The sequence below is a fragment of the Galeopterus variegatus genome, unplaced genomic scaffold (assembly GCF_000696425.1).
Source record: "Galeopterus variegatus unplaced genomic scaffold, G_variegatus-3.0.2 Scaffold14277, whole genome shotgun sequence".
In the NCBI taxonomy this organism is placed as follows: Eukaryota; Metazoa; Chordata; class Mammalia; order Dermoptera; family Cynocephalidae; genus Galeopterus; species Galeopterus variegatus.
Genome location: NW_007740388.1, coordinates 11,739 through 27,041, shown reverse-complemented (window position 1 = coordinate 27,041; position 15,303 = coordinate 11,739). Strand labels below are relative to the sequence as shown.

Genomic DNA, 15,303 nt, shown 5'->3' with positions numbered 1-15,303 from the left:
CCCTTACTTCCCCAGTGTTTGTTTATGCTACAGTCTTCAGTCTGCAGACCACCAGCCTGCTACACTGGTGTCTGCCACTCAGCTGAACTCTCTGTTCCTGCCTTTTTTAAATTTGGGGTTCACATATTTAGCAGCACCCCGGCAGCTGCTTCTCCCCGGGGAGGTCAGAACTCCCGGAAGAAGTTGGCTGTGTTTACCATACAGGGCCTTGGAGACCAGGGGAACAGCAGGACAACTTTCCCTGGCCCTTCTTCCCTGTTCTTGGCTTCTCCCCTTCCCGACAGGGCTGCCCTAGAAAGCATGATGGGGGTCCCAGAGCCTGCCTGTCACACTCGGAATGGTGATCTGACTGGGGACACCAGTTCAGAGTCTTTCCTGGCTCTGGATTAGGCTGGGGGAAAGGGCAGGAAGAGTGACAAAGTTCTGACCCCATCCATAGTGAGTGTGTAACTTGGGGATCCCTGGGCAGGAAGGGCTCTTTTAATTTGCAAAATGAGGGCATTGGGGCCACTTATGACTACAATTCCTTTCCCCCTCATACTTTCTATGACCCTATGAATACAACAAAGAGAAAACATGCCAGGGAAACAATGAGAGAATTCATTGTTAGACTCTTCCTATAGCAGGACTGTGCAGAGGCAAATCTGTTCATTGTGAGGAAGCTGGATGCAGGCAAGCAATTGCTTTATAACTGGTGCCTTTCAAATCCATTGTTATCTCTGGTTCTCTCCCCCATTTCTCCTGTGGTCTACATGGCTGGGTGGGAGCAGCAGGGCTACGGGCTGCACTGGGAGGTCGAGCCCCCTCCCAGGGCCAGAGTCCCCAAATTTGCAGGCAGGGCAGGCTGTGATTAGAAGCAAGTAGAAGGGTTGGACCTGGAGGTAGACAACACCCAAGAACCTCATGTTGCAATGGCAGCCACTTGTGCTGGCACCTTTTAAGTGGCTTTCATCTTTCAAGCTGCTTTCATTTCCTCAGTTTTGTGCGAGACAGCCTACCTGTGATCTGCAAGCCAACTCTCAATGATTTTGGAGCTGGTTTGCGTTTGAATTACCTATGCTTTATATATATATATATTATATATTTTTTTCTAATTGAAGCATAATTAATTATACATATTCTTGGGGTACACGGTTGACTACCATCACCTGTGTACAACATGTCATGATCCAGTCGATATTATTAGCGTATTCATTATTACAAATAGTAATTATTCTTTGTGCCCCTTACCCAATTTCTTTCCAGTTCCTCCCCCTTCACCCCTCCCACCTCTAGTGAATATAGATTTGTTCTCTCCTCCTGAAAGTTCAACATTTTTTTTTTTCCTTTTTGTCTTTTTTCGTGACCGGCAACGGGATCGCAACCCTCGGTGTTGCTCCCGCACCTCGCTCAGCCAGTGAGCGGCCGGTCTGTATGTGGGATCTGAACCCTCGGCGGGAGCGCTGCCGCGCTTCCCAAGCGGCGCACTGTAGCAGTGTGCCACCGGGCCGGCCCAGAAAGTTCAACATGTTAATTGTGGTCTTTTCTTTCTCTCTCTCTCTTTTTATTTTCTTTCTTTCTTTTTCCTCCTTTCTTGGCACCCACTTAGGAGTGAGGACATGTGGTATTTCTCTCTGGCTTATTTCACTTAATATAATTTTCTCCAAGCTCAGCCATGTTGCTGTAAATGGCAGAATTTCATTCTTTTTTTATGGCTGACAAGTATTCCCCTGTGTATACATACCACATTTTCCTTACCCAGGCATCTGTCAAAGTACATTTAGACTGGTTCCATATCTTGGCTATTGTAAATAGAACTGCGATGAACATGGGAGTGCAAATATCCCTTCAGTGTGATGATTTCCATTCCTTTGGGTATATACCCAGAAGTGGAATTGCTGGATCTTATGGCAGTTCTATCTGTAATTGTCTGAGAAACCTCCATACTGTTTTCCATAATAGCTGCACTAATTCACAGTCCCACCAACAGTGTAGAAGAGAAACCCTTTCTCCACATCCTCAGCAGCATTTGTTATTCTTTATCTTTTTAATAATGGCCAGTCTAACTGGGGTGAGATGATATCGCAATGTAGTTTTGATTTGCGTTTCCCTGATGATTAGTGATGTTGAGCATTTTTTCATGTACGTCTTGGCCATTTGTATGTCTTTCTTTGAAAAACATCTACTCAGCTCCTTTGCCCATTTTTTAATTGGATTATTTGCTTTTTTACTGTTAAGTTGTTTGCGTTCCTTATATATTCGGGATATTAATCCCTTGTCAGATATATAGTTTGCAAATATTATCTCCCATTCTATACATTGTCTTCTCTCTCTGTAGATTATTTCCTTTGCTGTGAAAAAGCTTTTTAGTTTGATATAATCCCATTCATTTTTTTTCTTCTTTTGTTGCTTGTGATTTTGGGGTCTTATTCATAAAGTCTTTGCCCTGTCCTACTTCCTGAAGTGTTTCCCCTGTGTTTTCTTTTATGGTTTCAGGTCTTATACGTAAATCTTTAATTCATTTTGAATTCATTTTGGTATATGGCAAGTGGTACAGCCCTAGTGTCATTCTTCTGAATATGTATGTCTCATTTTCCCAGCAGCATTTATTGGAGAGGGAGTCTTTTCCCCCTAACTATGCTTTTCCATTACCTATGTTTTTATTCCACCTGCCTTTTTCTTCCCTGCCCAAAACTAGACTCAGCCCTTTTCCCAGCAAGGACTGCTGTTCCTCATCCATGCGCCCCACCCACATCCCCTGTCTCAGGGGGCAGGGTGGTGATACATCACAGACTGTGGAATCATGTGCACTCTTCCCTCACCTCCCACATTTAATTGGGTCTTTACCTTCATAACCTCTCTCTCATAGTCTCCTTTGTCATATAACACCACTGCTGGTACCTGATTCCAGGCCCCCATTTCTTCTTTGCCAGACATTTAAAAAGCTGGGGCTTCAGAGAAGTCTCTTTAATCTGATTCATTTGGAAGCGCCCTTTTTTGTGCCCTGTGTTCTTTCCCTTCTCCTTCCTATAATGCAAATGTGATGGCTGGAGGTCCAGTAGACATGTTATATCCGGAGAATACAAGATACAAACTGTCTTCTAAAGATAGTGAAGCAAAAAACACATGGAGCTCAGGTGCTGATCACTTTGGGGGAGTTGCCACACCAACCTTGGATTTCCAGGCTCCAGATTTTTATATGACAATAAAACCTATTTGCTTAAAACAAAGTCCCCAAACTGTTTCTGCAAAGGGCTGGATAGTAAATATGGTAAATTATTTACTTTAGTAAATATAGTGTAGCGATATAGAAAATATTTTAGGCTTTGTGGGCCATATGGTCTCTGTTGCAACTGCTAAACTCTGCTATTGCGGAGTGAAAGCGGCTAGAGACGATATGTAATCAAATGGGCATGACTGTGTTCCAATAAAACTTTATTTATAAAAACAGGCATTGATTGGATTTGGCCCATGGACCATAGTTTGTCAACCCCTAGTTTTAGTCACTGTTATTAGGTATATGTTACTAGCAGCTGATCCCAGTCCCTAACTAAGTTAATTTGTCTTGCTAAGTGCTATGGTCAAATGTGTCCCCGAAATGTTCATGTATTAGAAACTTGATCTCCATTGCAACAGTGTTAAGAGGGTGGAAAATCCAATTGTGGTGTTTGAAAGGTGAGATCTTCAACAGGTGATTAAATTGTGAGAACTATGCCCTTGCTAATGGATTTATCCATTCATGGAGTATTGGGCATAGTTCTGATAACTTTAAAGGAGAGCAAGTGGTATCAGTTGTAATGTCTCTTCTTTCATTTCTAACTTTATTTGAGTCTGTCTTTTTCCCTAATTTGTCTAACTAAGCATTTATCAATTTTGTGTAGCTTTTCAAAAATTCCCTTCTTAGTTTTGTTAATCTTTTCTATTGTTTTTCTAGTTTTTATTTCATTTATTTCTGCTCTGATCTTTATTTTCTTCCTTCTGCTAACTTTAGCATTAGTTTGTTCTTCTTTTTCTAGTTTATTGAAGTGTAATGTTAGGTTGTGTGTTTGAGATCTTTTTTCTTTTTGATATGGGCATTTATTGCTATAATCTTCCCTCTTAGAACTGCTTTGGCTTCATCCCATGAGTTTTCATATGTTGTGATTCCATTTTTGTTTGTGTCCAGTATTTAAAATTTTCCCTTTTAGTTTCTTCTTTGACATAGTAATTGTTTGATTTTTGCATATTTGTTAACTTTTCATGATTTCTCAGGTTATTAATTCCTGTATCATATTATTGTGGTTGGAAAAAATACTTGATATGATTTTGATCTTAAATTTGTTAAGACTTGTTTTGTGGCCTAACATGTAATCTATTTTGGAGAATATTGGCCTAACATATAATCTATTTTGGAAAATTTCCTCACATGCACTTGAGGAAAATGTATATTCTCTTGCTGTTGAAGGGACTGGTTTGTATCTGTTTGTTAGGTCCATTTTGTCTAAAGTATAGTTCAAGTCTAGTGTTTCCTTAGTGATTTTCTGTCTGGTTGATATGTCTATTGTTGAACATGAAGTATTGACATTCCCTACTATTATTTTGTTGCCATCTATGTCTTCAGCTCTCTTAATATATGGTGCTCCTATGTTGAGTGCATATATACTTACAGTAGTTACATCCTGTCCCCTTTATAATTATGTGATAATTGTCTTTGTCTCTTTTTACAGTTTTTGACTTTAAAACTATTTTATCTAACATAAGTATAGCTTTTCCTGCTCTTTTTTGGTTCCCATTTACATGGAATATCTTTTCCATTCCTTCACTTTCAGTCTATGTCTGTCCTTACAGGTGAAGTCAGTATCTTGTAGGCATCATATAGTTGGGTATGGTTTTTTTTAATCCATTCAGCCATTCTATGCCTTTTTTATGGTTGTATTTTGCTTTTTGTTCACAAAACATTCAATGTCAGAAAAGAGTAATTTCTGCAATACATTTTTTTTACTGGTTATGAATATTCATGGGGTACAAAGTAAATTGTCCTTCTTTTTTGAAAGAATTTCTGAGTATAGTATTGGTTGGTTAGCAGTCTCCCCCTGCCCCCCAGGATTTTAACTATATCATTCTTTCTCTCTGGCTTGCAAGATTTTTGCTGAAAAATTCACTGAGATTCTTATGCAGGTTTACTTGTGTATAATAATTCACCTTTACCTTGATGCTTTCAAGACTCTCTTTTTTTCTTTAATTTTTGACAATGTGATTATGGTGTTTCTTTGTGTTGGTCTCTTCAGATTTATCTTATTTGGCATCATTTGGGCTTAATGGATCAGGATTTCTATTTCCTTCCCCAGGTTTGGAGAGTTTTCTGCCATTATTTCTTTAAATGTGTTTTCTGTTTCTTTATTCTTCTGGCATGTGAATATAATGTACAAATTGTTCTGTTTGTAGGTGTCCCATAATCTCTTAAGCTATCTTCACTCTCTTTCATTATTTTTTCTTTTGTCTCCACAGATTCAATAGTTTACAGTGAACTGTCTTTGAGTTCATGAACCCTTTATTCTGCTTCACCTAGTCTGTTGTTAAACCCCTCTACTGAATTTTTCAGTTCAGTTTTAGTATTCCTCAGCACCATATTTTCTGTTTGGTACTTTTCAATACTTTTTTTCTCTTTGTTGAAATTCTCGGTTTGTCCTTGCATTGCTCTCCTGACCTCAGTGAACATCTTAATGACCATTATTTTGAATCCCCTGTCAGGTAAATCACATACAATCATGCATCATATAATGGCATTTTGTTCAACAACAGACCACCTATACAGTGGTGGTCCCATAAGATTATAATGGGGCTGAAAATTTTTTATTGCCTAGTGATATCATAGCCACCATAGTACAATTACTTTAGTTTTTTTTAAATAAATTTAATGTAGCCTAAGTGTACAATGTTTATAAACATTGTACAGAGTAGTGTACAGTAATGTCTTAGACCTTTATATTTATTCATTACTCACGCACCCAGAGCAAGTTTCAGTCCTGCAAGCTCCATCCATGGTAAGTACCCTGTACAAGTGTTACCTTTTTTGGCTTTTATACTGTATTTTTACTGTATCTTTTCTCTGTTTAGATATATTTAGTGTGTGAGGAGGGGTTAAAGTATAATACCCTCCAAATTGAGAAGGTACTTTGAGACGAAGAAGGAAGCAAGTAAATCCATAAGATATATGAAGGTATTTATTAGAGGGGTGACTTATATACAGGAAAGTTGCATACAACAAAGAATCAATCAGACATCTACAGCAGATGAGAGCTTTGTTTGCATTTAGGCAAACAAAGTTCATATAGCAAAAGCTCTGTTACTAAAAATAACTTAAAGGAAACAGATTAAGAAAAATAAGTTGATGACATCATTCACCAGGTGTCTTGTGATCCATGAGGCAGGGGGTCTTGCGATGGTAGTGCTCAGACCATTGCTGTAATAAATCATTCCCTAAAACCTATGTTCTTTTATGTTTGCCTTAAGGCTGATGTGTAGCTGGTCAGTGATGCAAAAGAATGAGGTTAAACAGGTGTCAACATGGCAGGTGGGGCACAAAATGGCATTAGTTTTGTTCACATTCTAACAATTTAAACACATAAATACCATTGTGTTACAATTGCCAACAGTATTCAGTACAGTAAAATGCTGTACAGGTTTGTAGCCTAAGAGCAATAGACTATACCTGAAGGTTTGTGTAAGCACACTCTGTGATGTTTATACAATGACAAAATTGCCTAATGACATATTTCTAAGAATGCATCCCTGTTGTTAAGCAACACATGACTGTATCTCCATTTCACTGAGTCAGTTTCTAGAGATTTATATTGCTCTTTTATTTGAAATATATTTCCCAATTTCTTCATTTTCTTTGAATTCCTGTGTTAGTTTCTGCACATTGGATTAGACAACTGCCTCTCCCAGTCTTGTCAGCAATAACTCCAGGTCTAAGAATCCCTCTGGAAGGAGGTTGCCCACACATTGAGTGCCCCAGTGTGTGGACAAGGGATTGTACCTTAAACCTCCTAGCTCTGGGAGCAGAGGGGATTAGACATATTCAGATCTCTTGAGAAAAAAAGCAGCAGTTTTATAAAGGCATCCAAGCACTTCCAAGGGCCTCATCCATTCAGAGCATTACAGAGAAGGGGCCTAAAACATGCAGCTCCCTGTTTCTCCCTGGAAGAGGTTTATAACACACTCTTCCAATGACTACTTGGCAGTCTGGGTTCTAACTAACCTGTATTGAAGAGTTAAAGGGGTAGACAAACAGCCCACTGGCAGTCTGAGAAGCAGATGGGCACTTTCCAAGCCTTTTACACTGACTCACCTCAGTGATAACTCCAGATCTATTAATCACTCCTGGAAGGAGCTTGTCCACACATGAAGTACCCAAACTTTTACAGCTTCCATCAGAGGGACTGCACCCTAAATCTCTAGCTCTGGGAGAAGGGAATAGGCATATGCAAGTCTCCCTAGATCACAGAAGAAAGAGGTAGTTTTAAACTGGTATGTAGACACTTCCAGGAGCTAGACACAGCCCCCCACCCCCACCCCCAGGAGCAGTGCAGTAAAGAGGCTGGAATGCACAGTTCCCATTTTCTCTCCAGAAGGGGTTTACTGCACACTTTTCCAGTGGCTACTTGAGAGCCTGGCTTCTAATGAACTTGCAATGGGGAGCTAACAAGGCAGACAAACAGTGATGCTCCAGCAGCCTGAGCTGGAGCCTGGCACTTCCCGAGCCTTTCCTCCAGTTCACCCCAGTGGTAAGTCTAGGTCTAAGCATTCTTCCTGGTAGGAGTCTGTCCATGCACTGAGTGCCACAACTTCTATAGCTCCCATCCAAGGGACTGTCCCCTTAATGACCTAGCTCTGGGAATCAATAGGGCTTTGCATTTCTGAGTGGCCCTAGACCACAGAAAACAAAGAGGTGCCAACCCAGTTCCAGCAGCTATCTCCCCAGGATCAGAAGGTACAGCCTGAATGCAAGTATAGGCATTTGCCACATATCCTCTCCATGGTATAGTACAGACAGAGAGAGATAAATGCCCACACTCAGCTTCACTGTGGGGACAGAAGAAGCTGGAACACACATCCAACACTCCAACACTTACAGCTACATCTCAAGGGTCTTAATTCTACCTTAGTGGTCTCGGCATTCTGACAGTACATGGCACATCATAATCTCCAGAAGGCCACGAAAAACAGAGAAAGCAGTTTGGACAAACATAAAAAATTGAAAGGTACCTTAGAATTTCTGGTTGGATGAATTGTGAGATTCTTCATTCATTTAGATTTCATTTGAGAAAAGTTAACATTGCACAGTAAGGGTATAACTCTTCAATGTGACAGCTAAATTTTATATCTCTGAGTCTCTTTGAACATTATTTGTCTTTTTTTCTATATGGTATATACACTCAAGAAAGAACAGTTGCATTGAGTTTTGGGATATCTATTGTACAATACGACTTCCTTGACTCATTTGTACAAAACCACATCATATTCCTTGAGCCACATTTTGATCTGGTCAGTGTTTCTTGCCAACATCTCCACTGGAATGGTCTTGGACACAATGTGAGAAAATCCTTTCTCTCCAAGAGTACCAGAGTGACCTGACATTGCTACAAGATAGCAGCAGAGCTGAACAAGCCCAACCAGGTTAGATAAGGAAGACGGCAAGCTATGAAATATTGAAATATATCTTTCATCCTTCCTTCCCACTCAGGCCAGGTCTCATATCTACCTCTCCCTAGGATATCCACCCTCACCAGTACCTCCCAACTGTTACATCACTGAACAAAATACCCATGCTCCAACATAAATTATTAACTTTCTCCATTTCAGTCCCTGTTTTTCTCTTAACCATATTACCATGATCACAAATTGGAGAAGCAGAAGAATGCAAGAACAAGTCTGCAGTTTAAACTGTAGACCTGATACTGGAATCCACAAGCAGAAAATCTGAGTTATAGATAAGTAAAGATTGAGATGGTGAAGCACAAGCCACACTCTTAGATCTGGGGCATCTGATATCCTACCAATATTTAATCAAGGAAAAAGCAGGCAGATGACAGTGGGACCAGGATTTCAAGCTGGAGGGAAACAAAGCAAGATGGAAGAAGAACTTTTATTAAGTGATGAACCACTGCCAAAAACATTACTGACATTATTCACTCATCCATACAATATTTATTGAGTTTACTCCAGGTCTGGCACTGAATTATGTAAGTATTATCCCCATTTTACCGTGAAGGAATCAGAGCCACAGATTCATCAAGTAATTCAGCCAGTGTCCACAGGATTTGAATTCAGATCTGCACAAAGAAGCTCATGTTCTTTCTCCTATGACAAAGTGTAGAAGGAAGTAAAAGAATATAACTGGGAGGCAGGAAAGAGCTTGAGAAGAAGACTCCACTGCAAAAAAATGACCTAGCCCCATAATATCCTAATTCTTCCAGAAGCTTCAATTCGCATTACATTGGCCAACAATGTTTAACATACTTTTTAGACAATAAGTTTTCCAGATGATGTATATTTTATAATTTACAATAATTATTACTTTTAGATATAAATTATTTAATTCTGGAAGCTGAAAGTTCTAAATATCAGTGTTTCCATATTAAGAAAAATAGTACATAAAGAACTGTGGCTACAAAAAGAACCCTGGAAAAAATTATTAGCTGTGTCAATTTCTTGGCACCTAATCACATGCTACTTTGTATTGGTTTAAGTCTTGTCCTGAGATCTGTTAGGTTATTTGGAACCAATAACATTCTTCTCTGTTGAGTTCCCATCCTAAGTTATACAGGTGGTATTTTGTAAAAGTTGGACATTTAATATATATGCTGCTTGAATGTAATGAAAACAATTTCTTCAATATTCTATTTACTCAATTACCAGTAAAAGATTTTTATGAATTCAACAATAAACCAATGTTGAAGGTTTTCTAGCATAAATCACTACAATTCCCAAGATACCATAGGTCATCCTTAAAATGTTTTTATTATTATTAATTTTGAAAAAGTGTGTGGTTGTTTCTTTAAAAAATTGGGTGATTCATACACAAGGGTTTATTTTACTATTTTCTATACTTCTGAATATGTTTGAAATTTTTTATAATAAAACATTTAAGCATCTGTACTAACAATGATGATCATTTTTGTTCTTAACTCTAAATAGTAAAAAATCGATCACCATGTTTAGGCACAAGCTTTTTCTCCAAGGAAATATTAAACACATTTTTCAGCACTTCTTCAATTTCCTCCTCATTCACAGTCCTAAACTCTACCAGATCTACGTTATCTTTATAACTGAATCTCCTATAGGTGAGGGTAAAGCCCACCAAACAGTGAACCCCTTCTGGGGACTGTAAAGAACAAAATGATTTGCTTGTAAACACAGACGCTGGCGACTTCTGAAGGTACGTGTTCATAGACTCAAAATCTTCAATTGTTCGAGGTTCAAGAGTAAAACAGTAGATTTTTCGGTATTTGTTCTTTTCCAGGAGGTCAGAATTAAGAAAGTCTTGGTTTGGAATGTACTGCTCTCTTCTGATTTGGTCCAGGTACCAGATTTCGCCCTCTTCTGTCAGGCGGAAGATGCATGGCACTTGAGGCTGGTCCTTTCCGGAAATCAGCTCCAGAGGCTGCCACATCTGGTAGGAACGTCCAAACCCAGCATCAGCGATGTAGTTCCTGCCATCGATGTTCACCTGCAGTAGAAGGTGAATCATGCCACTGCTATATTTGTTGGCTGGAGTGTTGTAAACATACCCTCCCAACATTGTGGTCTCAAAACCAATTGTGGTCAGAGCCCAGTACAGAAGATAATTCACCTGGAGACACCACCCACCCCGGTTCCTCCTCACAATTTGATCAAAAATGGCCTCCAAGCCCAACTCCATGGCTTCCCCACAATGGATGTTAAGGTTCTCAAAGGGAATGGCTCGGATGTGGTGCTGAAGAATGTCAGTTAACGTTTCCAAGTCCAATTTGTTCCTAGAGTTCCTATAACCAATTCTTTCATAATATGCTTCAATATCCATGATTTCCTAAGTAAAGAAAACAAAAGAAAAACAAATACCTGTATTATGTTTGCACTTGGAATTCTTTGAATAGGCTAAGTTTAGCTATTTGCATTTTAACTATGTAAATCAAACAATGGTTATAAATATCTGCAATCATAATTCTTTTGTTTAATGCTTTTATTGTGAGTTGCTTTCACATGCATAAGTTCACTTAATAGTCTCAGTAATCCTGTTAAGCTAAATATTATCTTTTTTTCCTATGTTTTAGGCATCAGAAGTTGGAAATCCACGTTAAACAATGAGCCAATTGATAAAAGCTTGTATGTGGTTTTCTTGGTGATGAGTACATAGAGATTCCAATTGGCATCAATTAAAATAGGCTTATAAACAATTCCTGATATGAACAGGAGAATTACACAATAGAGTACATGGTATTCATGGTAACTGGCCTACTCAATTTCCCCTTTAGCTGAATTTTAAACAGTCAAAAATCCTCACTCCAAGATTTATATTCATTAACTCATTGATTGGCTCATTCAATAAATTGTTTACTGGATATCTACTATGTAATTGCTACTGATCTAATGCTTGCTTGCCCTCAAAAATCTTACATTTTAGTGGGAGATGGAATTATACAGATAGTGAACTGAATAAATAAATAAAAGATGCAATCCTTTAGATTGTGATAAGTGCCTTGGGAAAAATTAAAGCAAGGGAAAGGGTTAGTTAGTAAGAGCACAGGGAGAGCTTCAATTTCAAATAAGGTGGTTAAAGAAAACCTCACTAAGACTTTAAGGATGCTAGAGAATGAGCTCTGTGATATGTGTGAGGAAGATTATTTCAAGCAGAGAGATTAGAAAGAAAAAAAGGCCCTGAGCTGGAATATGCCTAGACTGTCGGGGAACATCTAGAAAGCCACGGTGACTGGAGCAGAGTGAGTAAGAAGGAGAGTGATGTAAGATCAGACAGGTAACAGCAGCTCCACAGACAATGCTGGTATTTTGGCTTTTATTCTAAGTGAGATGAGGAATCTAAATGAGAGAGGAATGAGAGGAGAGTTATATAATTTGAACAATGTTTGCCATAATGAACGTGATCGTTCCGGTTACCGTTTGGAGAATGGGCTGTACATATTGAGATCTATGAATAGTCACATGAACTAGGTAGAACCAATTCAAAAACTCTAGGACCAATGCTTGGCTCAAAAATGGTGTGTGACCCAAGGATATCAAGGAGACTTTATTGAGGGACTCTTGCCTAGGACTTACGCATATATATTCTGTTGCAGGGCTAGAAGCTGGCAGGATATTAAGCCAAGGATACTGGGGAAAACTTGCTGAAGAACAAAGAAGAATGAAAAACAGGAGAAGGGAGGATAAGGAAAGACCTCGAGGAAGCCTTAAGCTATCTTTTAACTTTCAGGCAAGTGAACCCCCCAGAAGTTCCTTATTTTGTTTAATCCATTTAAAACCTTTTAAAATCCTTTTAATCCTTTTAAACACCTGTTTGAGAAAAGGTTTTTGTAACCTGCTATCAAAGAGTTTTAATCTATTGAGACTTTTTTCCATACAACAGTGGTGCAAGACCTCAAGACTGCCTCCTTTGTAATATGGCATGGCCTGAGATGATGTGGTGTAAAGAGACCTGCCCCAAAGTTGAATGGTGATAACCTAAGCATCTCTACTTTCCCTCCTCATGTGATTTCTTTCATAGTCTCCTATTTCTCCTTTTTGACTCAGCTATCCTTCCCACATTGCCAGTATTTCCAACTTTCTCTGTTCTTGATGTCTGCAACATTATTTCCCCTAAACCTATTAGATTAATTGCAAAGCTTCTCATCCTAACTTGCACCCACATTTCTCAATATTTAGACAAACTTCAAAACTCTACCACTCAGGCACAGAGAGAACAAATGGTATTTAGTCAAACCACTTCAAATTGTCTCTGGCCCCGACCCAGAATCTGCACTGAGTACATCAGGAAGAGAGAGGAAGGCCGATCCAAAAGGAATAAGGTCTTATACATGCCTGGCCATTTGATTCTTGCTTAGATCATGATTCTTTGTACTAAGAAATTACTTTATATTTCTTTTTAGATATAATAAGTTTTCAAGTGTTTGTTTTCCTTTTTTCCCTTCTCCCTCTCTCTTTCTCCTGCTGTTTTTCTGCCTTTCTCCCTCTATCTCTCCCCTCCTGTTTTCTTTCTTTTTTTTTTAAGATGAAGTGTTGAGCTGGAATTTAGTAACTTCAGGTTCACTCAGAAGTCAGTTTTTATTAGAGGCCTGGATACCAGCAATGCATTATAACCAAATAAGACTTGAGTACTCCATGACTACACATAAGACATTGAGTGTTACTAAAGTTGTGATCAAGGTAAAATGCTAAAAGCACTTGGAAAGCAATTGCCAGCAAAATAGTTGACCGAAAACACTATTAGCTTTATATACTGACTAGTAGCATAGCTGTGCAGTGGTACACCCCTTCCTCTTAGCTTGACCACAAATGCAAAAGACTTACAGGAGGCAGAACAAATACACTTATGGAGCCCAATGAGAACTCTCAGAAAGGCACTTAGTATCTCTCTTAGTAAGTTGAAAGTAGGTTGTCTTCAGTTTTAATTCAGAAGGCTTAGAATGTTTCTTCTTCCCGGTCCGAACTCTAGAAATAATAGAAAAGATAGTTTAAAAGATATAACCTAACTTTTCTTGAAAACAAATAGAGTTGTTTTGTGGACTGTAAAGTATGAAGAATCCCTAGAAATCACAAAACAGAAGGAACGGACTGTGGGGTGAAGTGAACATCTGAGTCGCATGGCAAAGACTGTGGAAAGTATAACTGTGGGAGAGGGGGAGCAACGCAGACAAGGCCCTAAGCTTGGAGGTTGTGAAAGCCACCAGGTAGGGTCCGGAAGCAACCAGGCAGGTGATTAGTTGCCATGGAATCGGCGAGGAGGGGTGAACCATGTCCCATGGCCCCCATCCACTACCAGGACATATACCAAACACACCAAAGACCAGTATGCAGTGGTAGCACCTGGTCTTCCTTTAGGTGACAACTAAAACTGGGTATATTGTGGTATACCAATATACTCATATACCTTGCTTTTAAAAAGGTAATGCCCTGTGATATTTTAAAATACAGTACACAAGTATATTTGGTCTTTGTCTCTGTTCCTATTCCTGTCCCTTTCCTGGCATACAATTCCTAAAATCCTTAGACTATCCAAAGTGCTGTCTTTTTGTATGCTGATGACTTGGCTGGTGGCTGGCAGCCCCTCAGTAGATTCGGGATGGTGGATGGTCACTGGAAAGACCAAGGCAAGACGAGAGGGGAAGGAGGATCTGGGGAGGAGAGAGGGACTGAAGGTTAAGTTGATCACTAATGATCTATGATTTGATCAATTATGCCTACATAATGAAGCCTCCACAAAAATCCAAACAGACTGGGTTCAGAGAGATTCTGGATAGTTGAACACGTGGAGTATCCTGGTTGGTCATGTGCCAGGGGAGGGTATGAAAGCTCTATGCCCTTCCCACATACCTCGCCCCATGTATGTCTTTGTCTGTATTCACTGTAATATCCTTTATAATAAACCATTAGAGGTAAGTAAGTGTCTCCCTGAATTCTGTAAGCTGCTATAGCAAATTAATCGAACTCAGTTGAGGGGGTTGTGGGAAAACCAACTTATAGCTGCTTGGTCAAAAGTTCCTAAGGCCTGGACTTGTGACTGGCATCTGAAGTGGGGGCCGTTTACTGAGCCCTTAACTTGTGGAATCTGACACTATCTCTATACAGAGTCATAATAGAATTGAACTGAAGGGCACCCAGCTGCTGTCTGCTGCAGAGTTGGTTGCTTGCTTGCTGGTCAGGAGAAATAGCCCCCTGCCCCACATTTAGTCACAGACATCTTTCTTCTGGCTTCATCTGTCTTGACGGTTGTGGCATAAAAGAACAGAAAAAAAAGTTCATGTTTTTTCCTTTCATGCCCTGAATGTACAGTGTCACCAGAAAGGCAGATGTAGAAGACCTGCCACCAGAGCATCTACTGTCACACTCATCTTCCCTCATCTCCACTGGGAAAAGTGAGGAGTCTAAGCCCGGTCCAGCTGGACATCTCCCTAGCCACACTAGATTCGAGAAACAAATAAAAGGTGAAGACAGAGCTATAAATACATGAATATGATGAAAAAACAAAATAGAAGTATGTGAAATTAAGATTAGAAGAAAAGACTTAACATCACTTAAAAGTTACATGCCAAAAGGACAACCAATTCAAGGAGAAAAATGAACATAAAG

The 15,303-nt window shown here is 39.4% G+C and overlaps 1 protein-coding gene across 2 annotated transcripts; it reads right to left on the bottom strand.

The window, feature by feature from the left end:
- Nucleotides 1–10,073: 10,073 nt before the first annotated feature.
- Nucleotides 10,074–13,581, bottom strand: LOC103581914 (arylamine N-acetyltransferase 1). Of its 2 annotated transcripts, XM_008563627.1 has the most exons (3): nucleotides 13,525–13,581; nucleotides 10,817–11,032; nucleotides 10,074–10,693 (listed from the first exon to the last, which is right to left on the bottom strand). In XM_008563627.1, the coding sequence occupies exons 2-3, from the start codon at nucleotides 11,024–11,026 to the stop codon at nucleotides 10,154–10,156; spliced, it is 750 nt and encodes a 249-aa protein (XP_008561849.1). In that variant the 5' UTR covers nucleotides 11,027–11,032; nucleotides 13,525–13,581; the 3' UTR covers nucleotides 10,074–10,153. The 2 variants fall into 2 exon arrangements, with proteins under 2 accessions (XP_008561849.1, XP_008561848.1); XM_008563626.1 differs by having other exon boundaries at nucleotides 10,074–11,032.
- Between the last annotated feature and the right edge of the window lie 1,722 nt (nucleotides 13,582–15,303).

Coding starts and splice junctions, on each gene's coding strand:
- LOC103581914 (XM_008563626.1), bottom strand. CDS start 11,026: ATGGATATTGAAGCATATTATGAAAGAATTGGTTATAGGAACTCTAGG.